We start from the raw sequence: 18835 nt of genomic DNA, 5'->3' as shown, positions 1-18835 counted from the left end.
CACGCTGCGACTTTTTTCTCAGGCAGATTCTGTCAGTGAAAAAAATCAGTCATCTGCACTGCCCCATTGAATAACATGGGTCAGTGTGCTATCCGATAAAAAAAATCAGATAGCACTTGTCTGATTTATACACTTGTGTGCATGAGCCCTTAGAGGGGGTTTCAGAAAATGGCCCAGTTTTTGTTTATTGATTTTGTTGCATTACAAAAACGGAAAACCATTGTAAAGATGCAATACAAATTCACAATATGGTGGGCACGCTGCGTTTTATATTTGCATTTGCTAAAATCCACACAGATTTTTTTCAGATTTTTAAGTGCAGAAATCTAAACTTCCCCTGAAGGATTTAAATCCATGTAATTAAATCTACAGTAGAATCATTTTATTACCATTATCTGTTCTTAATAACTGCTCTCCATAACCTTTGCATGAAGCCTTTCCATATTTATGTTACCTAATAAATTTAATGCCATCAATCTTACTTTTCATTAAACGTCTTTATAACACTCATTATTGTAACATAAAATAACTGCAAGGGTAAACAACTCTTAAAAGGTGGGAAAATTGTGGCAGTCCTGGGCTCGATAACTAACACACATAATCATCAGCATGAAACTAACCTTTCCTGCAAATCTAGATGATCCAAACAACTAACATACAAATACAGTTTTGAAAATCCAAAAACATAATAGTAATAAATAAAGTATCCTATTATTTGTAACACTACAATTTTTTCATTAAATCATATCTGGTATTTCTACTCAGAGGGTAAAGGAAAGAAAGGTGTCACATATCCCACAGTTCTTGAGTACGTTGAAGTGAAAGTAGGTAAGTGTGGTCAAGAACATTGACACAAATATGTATATAATGTGAAGATTGTTTACATAATTTACATGACTTTTACATGTATAAAAATACCTATTATATATATATGTGATAATGAATATTCAAAACATTACGGAGGTATTCCTATCTCAAACCATTATGGCATAGCCGTCAGATATGCCATTAATGTCTGATAAATGTTGCTCCCATCCCTATGGGGCAGCACAGTGGCTCAGTAGTTAGCCTATCTTGAGAATGGAACCCCATCTCACTCTGCTAGGAATATAGGATTGGATGGCCTTGTATGCTCTAAATAAGTGGCATAACTAGAGTCCCTGTATGTTGTTCAGATATGGGCCCCTGTAGTGTTCTAAATCCTTTAATGACATACGTGCCCCCCCCCCAATTATGTAGTAATGTCCTCTATCCTGTAATAATGTCTTCCATCATGGGCTCCTTTCAGGTATACATGCCCCCATCCTGGGCACCTTCCAGGAATATATGTCCCTCTTCCTGGACCCCTTCCTGGTATATATGTCCCCCATCCTGGTATATTTATCCTCCAACCTGGGCGCTTCTCTGGTAATTATGTCCCCCATCCCGGTATATATGCTCCTCATCTTGGGTTCCTTCCTTTTATATATGTCCCCCATCCTGGTATATATGTCTCCCATCCTGGGCACCTTCCTTGTATATTGTTATGATCTGCAACAAGTACTAAGGAAACATAGGGGAAAGCTGTCCATACAGTAAGACTAAACTGAATCCCTACGATGTAGTGGGCTGCCTGTTCCTAGCAAACAGACCCGCCTTAGTCCTCGGCTAGTCTGAACGAAGACCTATAGCATAAGGGGAGGGGTCCCTAAAAGAACTAAGGACTGGGACAAAAATGGGACACCTCCTAAACAGAGAAGTTGTTGCAGAACACAAAAAAACAAACAGACAAAAAGGTACTAGAGGTCCCAGAAGGACCAAACGAACTGACAGAGAAAGGCACAGAAGCACCTGGCGAGAGAAACAGTCAAACACTGAAGTCCAGCACAGCCAGGAGGGCGTAGCTGGAATATAAAGGCAGGTGGTCAAGTGACCGCAAAACACAAGATGGAAAAAACAAACAGGAGGGTTCTAACATATATACGTTCCCCATCCTGGGCCCCTTCTTGGGATATATGTTCCGCATCCTGGGCCCCTTCCTGGAGTATATAATGGGGAAAATAAGTATTTAATACACTGCTGATTTTGCAAGTTTTCCAACGTACAAAAAATGGAGAGGTCTGTAATTTTTTTCGTAGGTACACTTCAACTGTGAGATACAGAATCTAAAAAAAATCCAAAAAATCACATTGTATGATTTTTAAATAATTAAATTGCATTTTATTGCATGAAATAAGTATTTGATCACCTACCAACCAGCAAGAATTCTGGCTGTCACAGACCGTTTAGTTTTTCTTTAAGAAGCACTCCTACTCTGCACGCATTGCCTGTATCAATTGCATCTATTCGAACTCATTATCTGTATAAATGACACCTGTCCACACACTCAATCAATTACACTCCAACCTCTCCACCATGGCCAAGCCCACAGAGCTGTATAAGGACACCAGGAACAAAATTGTAGATCCGCACAAGGCTGGAATGGGCCACAGGACAATCAGCAAGCAGCTTGGTGAGAAGGCAACAACTGTTGGTGCAATTATTGGAAAATGGAAGAAACACAATATGACTGTCAATCTTCCTAGGGCTCCATGCAAGATCTCGCCTCGTTGAGTAAGGAAGATTCTGTGAAAGGTCAGGAATCCGTTCAGAACTACATTGGAGCCTGGTCAATGACCTGAAGAAAGCTCGGACCACAGTCTCAAACATTACCGTTAGTAACACATTAAGCTGTCATGAATTAAAGTCTTGCAGGGCACCCTGCTCACGTCAGCACATGTTCAGGCCCATTTGAACCTCGTCAATGACCATCTGGATGATCCAGAAGGAGCATGGGAGAAGGCCATGTGGTCAGCTGAGACCAAAATAGAACTTTTTGGTATCAACTCCACTCGCCATATTTGGAGGAAGAAGAAGGATCAGTACAACCCCAAGAGCACCATCCAACCATGGTGGGGGAAACATAATGCTTTGGGGGTGCTTTTCTGCAAAGGTGACAGGATAACTGCACCGTATTGAAGGGAGGATGTATGGGGTCATGTATCGTGAGATTTTGGATAACAACATCCTTCCCTCAGTAAGAGCATTGAAGATGGGTCATGGCTGGGTCTTCCACCATGACAATGACCCGAAACACACAGCCTGGGCAACTAAGGAGTCCCCAGTCTCCAGACCTAGACCCAATAGAAAATCTTTGGAGGGAGCTGAAACTAAATGTTGTCCAGTGATGGCCCCCGAAACCTGAAACATTTGGAGAAGATCTGTATGGAGGAGAGGGCCAAAATTCCTGCTGAACTGTGTGCAAACTTTGTCAAGAACTACAGGAAACGTCTGACCTCTGTAATTCCAAATAAAGGTTTCTGTACCAAATATTAAGTTGTGTTTTTCTATTGTATCAAATACTTACTGTATGTGATTCAACAAAATGCAAATTAATTGTGTAAAAATTATACAATGTGATTTTCTGGAATTTTTTTTAGATTCTGTCTCTCACAGTTGAAGTGTACCTACAATAAAAGTAACAGATCTCTCCATTCTTTGTATGTGGGAAAAATTGCAAAATTGTCAGTGTATCAAATAGCATACTTATTTTCCCCACTGTATGAACCCCATCCTGTGTTCCTTCCTGGTATATACAGTATGTCTCTCATCCTGGAATATATGTCCCGCATCCTGGGCCCCTTACTGGTCAATATGTACCCCATCCTGGGTTCTTTCCTGGTATGTATGTCCCCCATCTTGGTATATATTCCCCCCAAACTGGGATCATTCCTAGTATATCGGTCCCCCGTTCTGCCGCTGCTCTCTAACGCATAAAAAAATTCTTCTCACCTTCCGCCACTCCCATGATGCATGGCGTCCTTTTCTATAGCTGGTGTAGAGGCCGGCAGCTGACATTGGTGTAGCTGCTACGGGCAACGTATGACGTCACTGCCAGGCGCCCCCTGCCGACGTTAGCTGCCGGCCTCTGGCATATAAATCACTAATGTACAGTTAATGTTACATTTTGGGTAAAAGTCTTTTTAAACTGAAACTAAAAATATTCATTTCCCTTCAAGAAACTGTACATAGAGAAGCGCCACCTCCAACTGTAGCGACAACTCAACCCTCCGCCTTAACAACCATTCCTACCACCACGTCTACAACTCCAGCACCAACAACTCCACAGCCTACCACACCAAAACCTACAACCACCACCACTACAACCACAACCACAACAACTACCCCGACAACAGCAAGAATAAGGCCACCCCTCGTACGAGCAAGAGATACAGGTCAGTATGTTGGAATATAGTCATGCATTCACTTCATAATAAAAGTATGATTGATGAAAGGTCATCTTTTGAAAAGTTTGGCTAAAGTACTGAGTCATGGTTTATAGCACAGCAATATGGACTGCAATGATATTCATACAAAGTATTCCACAGGGTTATTCAAGTTATGACCATTTCTGTATATGAAACATTAGTGGTAGTCCAAATGAATTTGTCATTTTTTAAATTTTTAAGTTGATGTACAATAAAATATGATATTGTGGTACACTGATAACCAGAGAAATCTATGTAAATACTTCTATTCCCAAAAAAGACAAAAGAATTCTAAGAGTGATACCTTTATTGGCTAACCAGAAAAAATATTCTGGTTAGCCAATAAATGTATCACTATTAGAATACCCTTGTCTTTATTTGGGGCATAAAAGTAAGTATTTACATAAGTTTAGAATTAAGTATAGAAAAACTTCTCAAAACATGGGAAAGGGTAGCTATCATGAAGCTCATTCCTTGATTAACTTCAGCTTTATAGTCAGTGAATGTAAATCTCTATAAAGTTTTGGAAATTATTATTTTCTGTTTGACGTTGTTTTTCATCTTTTTTCCATTTTATTCCAGTTGATGGTCTGACATAAAGTGGGTACGGAAAGTATTCAGACCTCTTTAAATTTTTCACTCTTTGTTTCATTGCAGCCATTTGGTAAATTCTAAAAAGTTCAATTTTTTTTCTCATTAAATTGCACTCTGTACCCCATCTTGACTATCTTGACTGAAAAAAAACAGAAATGTAGAAATGTTTGCAAATTTATTAAAAAAGAAAAACTGAAATATCACATGATCATAAGTATTCAGACCCTTTGCTCAGACACTCATATTTAAGTCACATGCTGTCCATTTCCTTGTGATCCTCCTTGAGATTGTTCTACTCCTTCATTGGAGTCCAGCTGTGTTTAATTAAACTGATAGGACTTGATTTGGAAAGGCACACACCTGTGAATAATCGACCTCACAGCTCACAGTGCATGTTAGACCAAATGAGAATCATGAGCTCAAAGGAACTGCACAAGGAGCTCAGAGACAGAATTGTGGCAAGGCACATATCTGGCCAAGGTTGCAAAAGAATTTCTGCATTACTCAAGGTTCCTAAGAGCACAGTGGCCTCCATAATCCTTAAATGGAAGAAGTTTTGGACTACCAGAAGTCTTCCTAGACCTGGCCGTCCAGTCAAACTGAGCAATTGTGGGAGAAGAGCTTTGGTGAGAGAGGTAAAGAAGAAACCCAAGATCACTGTGTTGAGCTCCAGAGATGCAATAGGGAGATGGGAGAAAGTTCCACAAAGTCAACTATCACTGCAGCCCTCCAACAGTCGGGCCTTTATGGCAGAGTGGCCCGACAGAAGCCTCTCCTCAGTGCAAGACATATGAAAGCCCGCATAGGGTTTGCTCAAAAACACATGAAGGACTCCCAGACTATGAGAAATAAGATTCTCTGGTCTGATGAGACGAAGATAGAACTTTTTGGTGATAATTCTAAGCATTATGTGTGGAGAAAGCCAGACACTGCTCATCACCTGCCCAATACAATCCCAACAGTGAAACATGGTGGTGGCAGCATCATGCTATAGGGGTGTTTTTCAGCAATCTATGGCTCTTAGTATCAATTTTTAATTGATCAATCTATAATAAAGTTTAGATTTTATGAATGTGCTAGACGGCTAACCTATGTGTTCTTGAAGTTTCCTCAAAGACACTGAGGAGAATGTGCAAGGATTATTAAGCAAGCTCTGATGCAAGCAGTTTAAGTGCATGCAGTTTTAAGAAGTTTTGTTTCATATCGTACTCTTCTATCAGTATAACAAGGGATTAAAGGGAATCTGTCAGGAGGATTTCATCCCCAAACTTTTTATAAACGCATGCAGTTCTTTGAAAGACAAGTCTATCAATGCCATTACATGGCCAGTCTGTTCCTCTGTTGCTGAGAAATCAGCATTTAAATTGATATGCAAATGAGACTGAAGCACTATTGCTGTTATGATCTGCAACATAAACTAGGGAAAGAAGGGGAGAGCTGTCCCTACGGTAAGACTAAGCTGAGTCCCTACGTTGTAGCGGGCGACCTGTTCCTTGTGAACAGACCCGCTTTCATCCTCGGCTAGTCTGAACGGAGACCTATAGAGAAAGGGAGGGGTCCCTAAAAGAACTAAGGACTGGGACAGAAAATGGGACACCTCCTAACAGAAGTTGTTGCAGAGCAAAAGATAAACTGACAAAAGTACTAGAGGTCCAGAGGACCAAGCAAACTAGAGATAGATAGGCACAAAAGCACCTGGCTAGAAAGACAGTCTAAACAACACTGAAGTCCAGCAAGGCCAGAAGGGCGGAGCTGGAATATATAGGAAGATGGTCACGTGACCGTAAAACACAAGATAGAAACAAAAACAAACAGGAGGGTTCTAACAATTGCAGATCTGAAAGCTCTGTCACTCCAGCTCTATTCCTCATCCATAATGGAGGAAGGGACTGGCCATGTAAAGGTATTGCTGGACTTGTCTTTGACAAAGCTATATGCTCATATAAGCAGTTTTGGGTGTGAAATCCTGATGACAGATTCCCTTAAAAGTAATAGTTACTTTGACTAAAAAGTAATGCACAATACAAAATGTTACTATTTTATCTTTACTTTCAGCTGCCAGTAATATCCACCCAGCTTATTCATCAATCGTTGCTGCCTCATCAAGTAAGTTTAATAATTAAAAGGAAGCGAGCACCAGCAAAATAGTAAGGAGTGCTCACTGCTTAGTGTAAAATTCATGGCATTTAGAAGGAGGAAAATAAACTATGCTTTAACAGGCACATCTTAAAATGTAATATTTGTATTCAGTAATGCAAAAAAACACCAAATACATACAGATTAAAACCAACTAAAAACATGCACAAAACCAATGTGCCACAATGAAATTAACAGTCTAGGCTCAAGTAATAAGACAATAGACTCCTTCACAGGAGATATCAATAAATATCCAAGAAAGGACCACCTGGAGATATTAAGCAAACATGTGACAATCAAATGTAGAGATACAAAGATATATCTATACTAGATGGTGGCCCGATTCTAACGCATCGGGTATTCTAGAAAAGGTATGCGGCCGACCGGGCGCAATCAGCAGAGCGGTATTTAAATTTGGCGCCAAAATCGCTGATTGGTCGAGGCCGGCAACCGCGACCAATTAGCAAAGCGGTGTTAAAATTTGGCGCCTATATCGCAGATTGGTCACGGCCAGCGGTCGCGACTAATCAGCAGAGCGGGGTTTAAATTTGGCGGCAATAATGCTGATTGGTTGCGGCCGGCGGTCGCGACCAATCAGCAGAGCGTTATTTAAATTTGGCGCCAATAATGGTGATTGGTCACGGCCGCGACTAATCAGCAGAGCGGTGTTTAAATTTGTCGCCAATAATGCTGGTTATTCGTGACCGGTAACCGCGACCAATCAGCAGAGCGGTGTTTAAATATGGCGCCAATATCGCTGATTGGTCGCGGCCGGCCACCACGACTAATCAGCGAAGCGGTGTTTAAATTTGGCGCCAATATCGCTCATTGGTCACGGCCGGTGGTTGCGACTAATCAGCAGAGCGAGGTTTAAATTTGGCGCCAATACTGCTGAATGGTCGCGGCCGGCGACCGCGACCAATCAGCAGAGCGGTGTTTAAATTTGGCACCAATATTGCTGATTGGTCACGGCCGGAGACCGCGACTAATCAGCAGAGCGGGGTTTAAATTTGGCGCCAATACTGCTTATTGGTCGCGGCCGGCGACCGCGACCAATCAGCAGAGCGGTGTTTCAAATTGGCACCAAAATCGCTGATTGGTCGCGGCCGGCCACCGCAACCAATCAGCAAAGCGAGGTTTAAATTTGCCACCCATATCGCTGATTGGTCGCGTCTGGCGTCAGCGACCAATCAGCAGAGCGTTGTTTAAATTTGGCGCCAATCTCCCTGATTGGTCGCGGCTGGCGGCCGCGATGAATCAGCACAGCGGTGTTTACATTTGGCGCCAATCTCGCTGATTGGTCGCGGTCGGCCGGCGGCCGCGACCAATCATCAGAGCGGCGTTTAGATTTGCCGCCCATCTCGCTGATTGGTCGCGGCCGGCCACCGCGACCAATCAGCACAGCGGCGTTTAAATTTGCCGCCCATCTTGCTCATTGGTCACGGTGGCCACCGCGACCAATCAGCAGAGCGGCGTTTAAATTTGCCGCCCATCTCGCTGATTGGTTGCGGCCGGCTACCACAACCAATCAGCAGAGCGGCGTTTAAATTTGCCGCCCATCTCGCTGATTGGTCGCTGTAGCCAGCCACCGTGACCAATCAGCAGAGCGGCGTTTAAATTTGCCGCCCATCTCGCTGATTGGTCACGGCCAGCCACCGCGACCAATCAGCACAGCGGCGTTTAAATTTGCCGCCCATCTCGCTGATTGGTCGCGGCCGGCCGGCCACTGCGACCAATCAGCAGAGCGGCGTTTAAATTTGCCGCCCATCTCGCTGTTTGGTCGCGGCCGGCTACCACGACCAATCAGCGTCGTATTAGTGTGGGCCCGGGAGCGGCGCTGCTTGTGCGGCTCCGTATTAGCGAGGACCGGGGAGCGGCGCAGCCTGTGCGGCTCCTTCTGCTTCGAGAAGCCGGGAGATGAGCGGCTGCTCGCAGCAGAAGCATCCCGACCGGCGGCGCCACTCCCCTGTCCTCCTTTCACACTTGCTGATCTTCCGACGTTAGCCGCATGGAGGTCAGCGGCGCCGGTCGGGGTAGTTGTGCTGCTAACTCCGCTCATCTCCCCGCTGCATTGCCGCTGACCTCCGTCCGCCAAATGAGCCGCTAACGGCCGCCATCTTTTTTCAGAAATCCCGCGGCGCTGATTGGCCGCTGCCGGACCAATGAGAGACGCCGGATTTCCAGGACAGACAGACAGACAGACAGATAGACAGACAGATAGACAGACAGACAGACGGGATAAGACAATTATATAGTAGATCTATCTATCAATAGATACAGTGCTGGCCAAAAGTATTGGCACCCCTGCAATTCTGTCAGATAATACTCAGTTTCTTCCTGAAAATGATTGCAATCACAAATTCTTTGGTATTATTCTCTTCATTTAATTTGTCGTCAATGAAAAAAAAACACAAAAAGAATTGTCCTAAAGCCAAATTGGATATAATTCCACACCAAACCTAAAAAAGGGGTGGACAAAAGTATTGGCACCCTTTGAAAAATCATGTGATGCTTCTCTAATTTGTGTAATTAACAGCACCTGTAACTTACCTGTGGCACCTAACAGGTGTTGGCAATAACTAAATCACACTTGCAGCCAGTTAACATGGATTAAAGTTGACTCAACCTCTGTCCTGTGTCCTTGTGTGTACCACATTGAGCATGGAGAAAAGAAAGAAGACCAAAGAACTGTCTGAGGACTTGAGAAACCAAATTGTGAGGAAGCATGAGCAATCTCAAGGCTACAAGTCCATCTCCAAAGACCTGAATGTTCCTGTGTCTTCCGTGCGCAGTGTCATCAAGAAGTTTAAAGCCCATGGCACTGTGGCTAACCTCCCTAGATGTGGACGGAAAAGAAAAATTGACGAGAGATTTCAGCGCAAGATTGTGCGGATGGTGGATAAAGAACCTCGACTAACATCCAAACAAGTTCAAGCTGCCCTGCAGTCCGAGGGTACAACAGTGTCAACCCGTACTATCCGTCGACGTCTGAATGAAAAGGGACTGTATGGTAGGTTACCCAGGAAGACCCCACTTCTTACCCCGAGGCATAAAAAAGCCAGGCTGGAGTTTGCCAAAACTTACCTGAGAAAGCCTAAAACGTTTTGGAAGAATGTTCTCTGGTCAGATGAGACAAAAGTAGAGCTTTTTGGGAAAAAGCATCAACATAGAGTGTACAGGAAAAAAAAGAGGCATTCAAAGAAAAGAACAGGGTCCCTACAGTCAAACATGGCAGAGGTTCCCTGATGTTTTGGGGTTGCTTTGCTGCCTCTGGCACTGGACTGCTTGACCGTGTACATGGCATTATGAAGTCTGAAGACTACCAACAAATTTTGCTGCATAATGTAGGGCCCAGTGTGAGAAAGCTGGGTCTCCCACAGAGGTCATGGGTCTTCCAGCAGGACAATGACCCAAAACACACTTCCAAAAGCACTATAAAATGGTTTTAGAGAAAGCACTGGAGACTTCTAAGGTGGCCAGCAATGAGTCCAGACCTAAATCCCATAGAACACCTGTGGAGAGATCTCAAAATGGCAGTTTGGAGAAGGCACCCTTCAAATATCAGGGACCTGGAGCAGTTTGCCAAAGAAGAATGGTCTACAATTCCAGCAGAGCATTGTAAGAAACTCATTGATGGTTACCGGAAGCGGTTGTTCGCAGTTATTTTGCCTAAAGGTTGTGCAACCAAGTATTAGGCTGAGGGTGCCAATACTTTTGTCCGGCCCTTTTTTGGAGTTTTGTGTGAAATGATCAATGATTTGATTTTTGCTTCATTCTCTTTTGTGTTTTTTCCTTGCAAGCAAATTAAATGAAGAGAATAATACCAAAGAATTTGTGACTGCAATCATTTTCAGGAAGAAACTGAGTATTATCTGACAGAATTGCAGGGGTGCCAATACTTTTGGCCAGCACTGTAGATATATAGATAGATAGATAGATAGATAGATAGATAGATAGATAGATAGATAGATAGATAGATAGATAGAGATATACATATAAACAATAATGGAAAATATAGCACAGCATCAGATATCACATGAGCAGTATCAATAATAAAAATGTGAATTAACACATTGAATAAATAACAGTCCAGGGAGAAAGATAAAGAAATAAAGTGTTAGGAAAAATCCCTATGACAAAAGAATCCCCACTCGTATCGCCGAAATACGGCTTCCCTGAGGAAGTTGGGCTATTTAACATTTACCTGATTAGCACAATAAAAAGACCAATCAGTGTTACAAAATGTAATATTCTATGCTGACTAGAGATGAGCGGTGTTCGACTAGAACTGTTCGCCAATCTCAAATTCGAGCTGTTTTGGGCGGTGTTCGAGTTGTTCGACGAACCCGAACGATTTGCAAAAAATTCGGCTGTTCGAGGTTATGTTCGATAACTGTTCGTGCACCAAAAGCGTGTCCTGCATGTCTGGTGCTATTTAGAGCACCAATCATGCAGGGATTGTCTGCCACTCACTGTAATGCCACAGCCATGGTGGTTGTGGCATTACAGTGATTGCCCAAATCGATGGGAACAGTGCCAACAGTGAAACATGAAAAGCCGGCAATTCAGCAGCGGCATACACCGGTACCCGACAATTTAGAACCGAAAGAATAGAGCTTCACACATAGATTAGATAGATATAAACATGTCAGCCACATATATACGAAGTACAGTGAAAGTGCTGCTTACTGTACTTGTCATTTAGCGTAAAGGATTTATCAAAAAAAATAATAGTGTTTTCATGCACCGTCTCTTTAAAAAAGCCGGCCGGCAATTCAGCAGCGGTACCCGACAATTTATAACAGACAGAATAGAGCTTCACACATAGATTAGATAGATAGAAACATGTCAGTCACATATATATGAAGTACAGTGATAGTGTTGCTTACTGTACTTGTCATTTAGTGTAAAGGATTTATTAAAAAAAATAATAGTGTTTTCATGCACCGTCTCTTTAAGAAAGCCGGCCGGCAATTCAGCATCTGTACCCGACAATTTATAACAGACAGAATAGAGCTTCACACATAGATTAGATAGATAGAAACATGTCAGTCACATATATATGAAGTACAGTGATAGTGTTGGTTACTGTACTTGTCATTTAGTATTAAAATAAAGGATTTATTATTAAAAAAATTGGCGTGGGGTTCCCCTTAATTTTAGGCTCTAGCGGAGGTTAAGCAGACAGCTGGGGCAGATGTTTGAAGCCAGGGAAGGGGGTAATACCCACGGAGCTTCCCAGGCTGCTAATATCAGCCCCCAGCTGAATACATAGCCTTTACTAGCTATTAAAATGGGGGACCCCCCCAAAAAAATGACGTGGGGTCCCCCCTAATCTAATAGCTAGCAAAGGCTAGGCAGACAGCTGGGGGCTGATATTAATAGCCCAGGAAGGGAGCCATGAATATTGGCCCCCTCCCAGGCTAGAAACACCAGCCGTCAGCCGCCCCAGAAATGGCGCATTCATAGGATGCGCCAATTCTGGCACTTAGCCTCGCTCTTCCACGCTGCCCTGGTGCGGTGGCAGGGGGTAATAGGGCTGGGGTTGATGTCAGCTTATAATGCCAGCTGACATCAAGCCCAGGTTAGTAATGGAGAGGCGTCTATAAGACACCCCCATTACTAACCCCATAGTCAAAGTTAAAAAAAACACAAACACCCAGAATAAAGTCCTTTAATTGAAATAAAGACACAATTCTTTATTGTTCTAAATTAAACCATACTTACCATCACACCCATTCCAGCTGAAGCCAACGATCTCCTGTAATAAAAATAAAATAATAAAGCAACCTCATCCTTACCTTTCCATGGTTCCCACGACAGCTTCAGCTCTGCTACATCGAGATGACAGGCTGGACCGCAGCAGAACGCCGCCATCCAGCCTGTCATCCCGCAGACACTGAGAACAGCAGGCTTGCTTGCGCTCCACATTGTCTCTCTGTGACGGCATAAAGATGAGCCGAGGTCATGTCCAATGAACTCGGCTCACCTCATGCACGTCACTTACAGCGTGGGAGAATTCTCACGCTGAAGCGCTGAGTGCAGGAGAATTTTCCCACGCTGTCAGTGAGGTGCATGAGGTGAGCTGAGTTCATTGGACATGAGCTCACCTCATGCACGTCACTGACAGCGTGGGAAAATTCTCCTGCACTCAGCACTTCAGCGTGAGAATTTTCCCACGCTGTCAGTGACGTGCATGAGGTGAGCCGAGTTCATTGGACATGACCTCGGCTCATCTGGATGCCGTCACAGCGAGACACTGAGGAGCGCAAGCATGCCTGCTCTTCTCAGTGTCTGCGGCATGACAGGCTGGATGGCAGCGTTCTGCTGCGGTCCAGCCTGTCATCTCGATGTAGCAGAGCTGAAGCTGTCGTGGGAACCATGGAAAGGTAAGGATGAGGTTGGTTTATTATTTTTCTTTTATTGCAGGAGATCGTTGGCTTCAGCTGGAATGGGCGTGATGGTAAGTATAGTTTAATTTAGAACAATAAAGAATTGTGTGTTTATTTCAATTAAAGGACTTTTTTCTGGGTGTTGTGTTTTTTTTAAATACTTTACTAGAAATTCATGGCGGTCATGTCTAATACTGGCGTGACCCCATGAATTTTGGGCTTGGGGCCAGCTGATAATACCAAGCTGGCCCTAACCCCTTTATTACCCAGTGAGCCACCGCACCAGGGCCCTGGATGAGTTGGGTACAGCGCCAGAAGATGGCGCTTCTATGAACGCGCCATTTTCCGGGGTGGCTGCGGACTGCAATTTGCAGCGGGGGGGGCCCAGAAAGCTTGGGCCTCCCTGCGCTGCAGATTCCAGCCCCCAGCTGCCTAGTTGTACCTGGCTGGACACAAAAATAGGGCGAAGCCCCACGTATTTTTTTTTTAATTATTTCATGAAATTCATGAAATAATTAAGAAAAAAAGGCCTTCCCTATATTGTTGTGTCCGGCCAGGTACAAATAGGCAGCTGGTGGTTGGGGGCAGCCCGTTCCTGCCTGCTGTACCTGGCTGGACACAAATATAGTGCGAAGCCCCACTTCAATTTTTTTAAATTATTTCAGGAAATTCATGAAATAATTAAAAAAAAATTGACGTGGGGCTTCGCACTATATTTGTGTCCAGCCAGGTGCAGCAGGCAGGAACGGGCTGCCCCCAACCACCAGCTGCCTATTTGTACCTGGCCGGACACATCAATATAGGGAAGCCCTTTTTTTCTTAATTATTTCATGAAATAATTTAAAGAAAATTGACGTGGGGCTTCGCCTTGTTTTTGTGTCCAGCCAGGTACAACTAGGCAGCTGGGGGCTGGAATCCGCAGCGCAGGGAGGCCCAAGCTTTCTGGGCCCCCCCCGCTGCAAATTGCAGTCCGCAGCCACCCCGGAAAATGGCGCGTTCATAGAAGCGCCATCTTCTGGCGCTGTACCCAACTCATCCAGGGCCCTGATGCGGTGGCTCACTGGGTAATAAAGGGGTTAGGGCCAGCTTGGCATTATCAGCTGGCCCTAAGCCCAAAATTCATGGGGTCACGCCAATATTAGACATGACCACCATGAATTTCTAGTAAAGTATTTAAAAAAAACACAACACCCAGAAAAAAGTCCTTTAATTGAAATAAACACACAATTCTTTATTGTTCTAAATTAAACCATACTTACCGTCACGCCCATTCCAGCTGAAGCCAACGATCTCCTGAAATAAAAGAAAAATAATAAAGCAACATCATCCTTACCTTTCCATGGTTCCCATGACAGCTTCAGCTCTGCTACATCGAGATGACAGGCTGGACCGCAGCAGAACGCTGCCATCCAGCCTGTCATCCCGCAGACACTGAGAAGCGCAGGCTTGCTTGCGCTCCACAGTGTCTCTCTGTGAGGGCATCCAGATGAGCCGAGTTAATGTCCAATGAACTCGGCTCACCTCATGCACGTCACTGACAGCGTGGGAAAATTGTCCTGCACTCAGCGCTTCAGCGTGGGAGAATTCTCACACTGAAGCGCTGAGTGCAGGAGAATTCTCCCACGCTGTCAGTGACGTGCAGGAGGTGAGCTGAGTTCATTGGACATGAGCTCACCTTATGCACGTCACTGACAGCGTGGGAAAATTCTCCTGCACTCAGCGCTTCAGCGTGGGAGAATTCTCACGCTGAAGCGCTGAGTGCAGGAGAATTCTCCCATGCTGTCAGTGACGTGCAGGAGGTGAGCTGAGTTCATTGGACATGAGCTCACCTTATGCACGTCACTGACAGCGTGGGAGAATTCTCCTGCACTCAGCGCGTCAGCGTGAGAATTTTCCCACGCTGTCAGTGACGTGCATGAGGTGCGCCGAGTTCATTGGACATGAACTCGTCTCATCTTTATGCCGTCACAGCCAGACACTGCAGAGCGCAAGCATGCCTGCGCTTCTCAGTGTCTGCGGGATGACAGGCTGGATGGCAGCGTTCTGCTGCGGTCCAGCCTGTCATCTCGATGTAGCAGAGCTGAAGCTGTCGTGGGAACCATGGAAAGGTAAGGATGATGTTGCTTTATTATTTTTCTTTTATTGCAGGAGATCGTTGGCTTCAGCTGGAATGGGCGTGATGGTAAGTATGGTTTAATTTAGAACAATAAAGGATTGTGTCTTTATTTCAATTAAAGGACTTTATTCTGGGTGTTTGTGTTTTCTTTTAACTTTGACTATGGGGTTAGTAATGGGGGTGTCTTATAGACGCCTCTCCATTACTAACCTGGGCTTGATGTCAGCTGGCATTATAAGCTGACATCAACCCCAGCCCTATTACCCCCTGCCACCGCTACAGGGCAGCGTGGAAGAGCGAGGCTAAGTGCCAGAATTGGCGCATCCTATGAATGCGCCATTTCTGGGGCGGCTGACGGCTGGTGTTTCTAGCCTGGGAGGGGGCCAATATTCATGGCTCCCTTCCTGGGCTATTAATATCAGCCCCCAGCTGTCTGCCTAGCCTTTGCTAGCTATTAAATTAGGGGGGACCCCACGTCATTTTTTTGGGGGGGTCCCCCATTTTAATAGCTAGTAAAGGCTATGTATTCAGCTGGGGGCTGATATTAGTAGCCTGGGAAGCTCCGTGGGTATTACCCCCTTCCCTGGCTTCAAACATCTGCCCCAGCTGTCTGCTTAACCTCCGCTAGAGACTAAAATTAAGGGGAACCCCACGCCAATTTTTTTTAATAATAAATCCTTTATTTTAATACTAAATGACAAGTACAGTAACCAACACTATCACTGTACTTCATATATATGTGACTGACATGTTTCTATCTATCTAATCTATGTGTGATGCTCTATTCTGTCTGTTATAAATTGTCGGGTACAGATGCTGAATTGCCGGCCGGCTTTTTTAAAGAGACGGTGCATGAAAACACTATTATTTTTTTTAATAAATCCTTTACACTAAATGACAAGTACAGTAAGCAACATTGTCACTGTACTTCATATATATGTGACTGACATGTTTCTATCTATCTAATCTATGTGTGAAGCTCTATTCTGTCTGTTATAAATTGTCGGGTACAGATGCTGAATTGCCGGCCGGCTTTCTTAAAGAGACGGTGCATGAAAACACTATTATATTTTTTAATAAATCCTTTACACTAAATGACAAGTACAGTAAGCAACACTGTCACTGTACTTCATATATATGTGACTGGCATGTTTCTATCTATCTAATCTATGTGTGAGGCTCTATTCCTTCTTGTCTAAATTGTCGGGTACCGGTGTATGCCGCTGCTGAATTGCCGGCCGGCTTTTTTAAAGAAAGCGTCTTCTGAGCAGTTTGTCAGCTTTTGGACACCTTTGAAGGTGTTTTCTATGTGTTTCTATGTGTTTTTGTTTGCCTGCCATTGGTTTTAACGGTGTTCGACGGTGTTCTAAGGTGTTCGACGAACAGTTCGACGAACAGTTCCTCGATCATCCCGGTGTTCGACGAACCGAACCCGAACACTACGGGGGTGGCTCAACACTAATGCTGACATACACTGTAACTTAAAGTTAGAAGACTAAAGCTTGAAAGGTGAATCTGATGTTAACATGTCCCCTTCTGATTCAGGTCAGATATAGTGTTGGCATGGAGACCTTGTATGGATTCACTTGAACAAATGTAATCATTTTTATATCTTCCTTGGGTTAAATAGCAGTCATGTACGCAGGTATGTACGTACGCATTACTGTGCAAAATATTTAGGCAGGTGTGCAAAAAATGCTGCAAAGTAATGATGCTTTAAAAAATAGAAGTGTCAATGGTTTATTTGATCAATTAACAAAATAAAAAGTGAATGAACAGTAGTGTTGAGCCACCCCCGTAGTGTTCGAGTTCGGTTCGGTTCGTCGAACACCCGTGTGTTCGCCGAACTGTTCGTCGAACTGTTCGTCGAACACCTTCGAACACCGTTAAAACCAATGGCAGGCAAACAAAAACACATAGAAACACATAGAAAACACCTTCAAAGGTGTCCAAAAGCTGACAAACTGCTCAGAAGACACAACTAACACATGGAAAAGTGACAAGTACATATAGTCATGCGAAAAGAAAAGAGGTGGAGGAGTAAAAGGAGGGGGAGACACAGATATAGGCATGTCATGCCCTTCTAAAATCCAAAAAGTGAGAAGTCGACACGTTCAGTCCGCTCCTGCCCGTGCCACCTCCGTGTCGCCGGGTTTGTGCCAGAGCCGCGGTGAACCCTGACGGCCAGCCCCCCTCTCCCAATACTGGTGCCTGTCCGCTGGTGGGTCGAGCGAGCCCCCCTGTGGTGGGGGCAGCTCTAAGCTTTTTAATTTAAATTGTCTCTCTAATTTGAATAAATACACTTTAAATCCATTTACAAGGATCTATTGGAGGGCAAGTCTCATGCCAGCAGCCGCGTAATTCCAGCTCCAGTAGCGTCCACTAAAGCTGCTGCAGTTAAAAAGCTTTTATAAGGATCGAGCTCGGCTGTCCACCGCAAGGCATCCTACTGCCAGTCCGAGCCCCTATGCCTTGGGGTGCCTCCTGATGCTCTTCACTGAGTATCCCGTGGTCCCGAAGCATTTCCTTTGAAAAAATGAAGTGTCCAAACTACAGGTGGTGTAGCTTGCTTAACAGCCGGGATAATCCGCTGTCTAGCAGACCCTGCTACTAGGCACAAAGTATTTCCTGGGCTAGATGCAGTTAAAAATTTGTAATTAGATACTCTCGTTGGATGCTGAGAAAGCATTCCATAGAGTCTCCTGGCACGCCATATATGATTCTCTTAAAAAGCTTGGGGTAGGGGTCTAGGGGACCCTTTTATAGCCAAAATCACGGCCCTGTATCGCAATACGTCACCTAGGATGAAGATAAATGGAACAGTAGCACCCTGAGGGCTCGGTTGCTACAGAGGTATTGCACCTCACCCAGAGGTGTGATATCTCACTCTCAGGTAAGGATGTAGTGTGGATCAGGACCCGACACCTGCATGCATTACACCACATTGCCGTGGGGCAGGGCGACCAATATGCCCCTGAGATGGGCACGACAGTCCCTGTCCCTGGCTGGAGTGGGGGGAGGGAACACTGAGGAAGGGGAACCCTGTAGTGCAGGAGCAGGGAGGAAGCAGTTCCTGGGTGCATTGAGAAGGGAGTATAAAAGGTGGGCACCATCTTAGTTCAGTGCAGAGAAGTCTGAGCAGAAGTGGCAGGGAGCAGGGGCTCTGCATGAGCTCTGCTCCGGAGGCGGGCCTAGTAACAGAGGCCCAGGCCTGGAAGAGGGAGAAGGAAGGAAGAGGAGCGGAGAAGGCTCCAGGAACGAGGAACGAAGGGATCTCAGGGGTGCGGACGGGCGAGTCGCCACCGCACGCC

The 18835-nt window shown here is 44.7% G+C and overlaps 1 protein-coding gene across 3 annotated transcripts in view; it reads left to right on the top strand.

Moving 5' to 3' along the window:
* The window catches only part of VIT (vitrin), a 326453-nt gene that overhangs the window by 212459 nt on the left and 95159 nt on the right, over positions 1–18835 (top strand). Inside the window, exons 6-8 of one of the 3 annotated variants that reach the window (XM_073672663.1) lie at positions 766–828; positions 4038–4253; positions 6936–6986. In XM_073672663.1, coding sequence (XP_073528764.1) covers positions 766–828; positions 4038–4253; positions 6936–6986 — 330 coding nt within the window. The remainder of the gene's footprint in view (positions 1–765; positions 829–4037; positions 4254–6935; positions 6987–18835) is intronic. The other 2 variants (XM_073672665.1, XM_073672664.1) reach the window with 2 other exon arrangements.

Source organism: Phyllobates terribilis, unplaced genomic scaffold (assembly GCF_046119375.1).
Source record: "Phyllobates terribilis strain yellow unplaced genomic scaffold, ASM4611937v1 Scaffold_3__8_contigs__length_932513732, whole genome shotgun sequence".
Classification (NCBI taxonomy): domain Eukaryota; kingdom Metazoa; phylum Chordata; class Amphibia; order Anura; family Dendrobatidae; genus Phyllobates; species Phyllobates terribilis.
The sequence above is the reverse complement of the archived record's forward strand: the minus strand, read 5'-3'. Positions and strand labels throughout refer to the sequence as shown.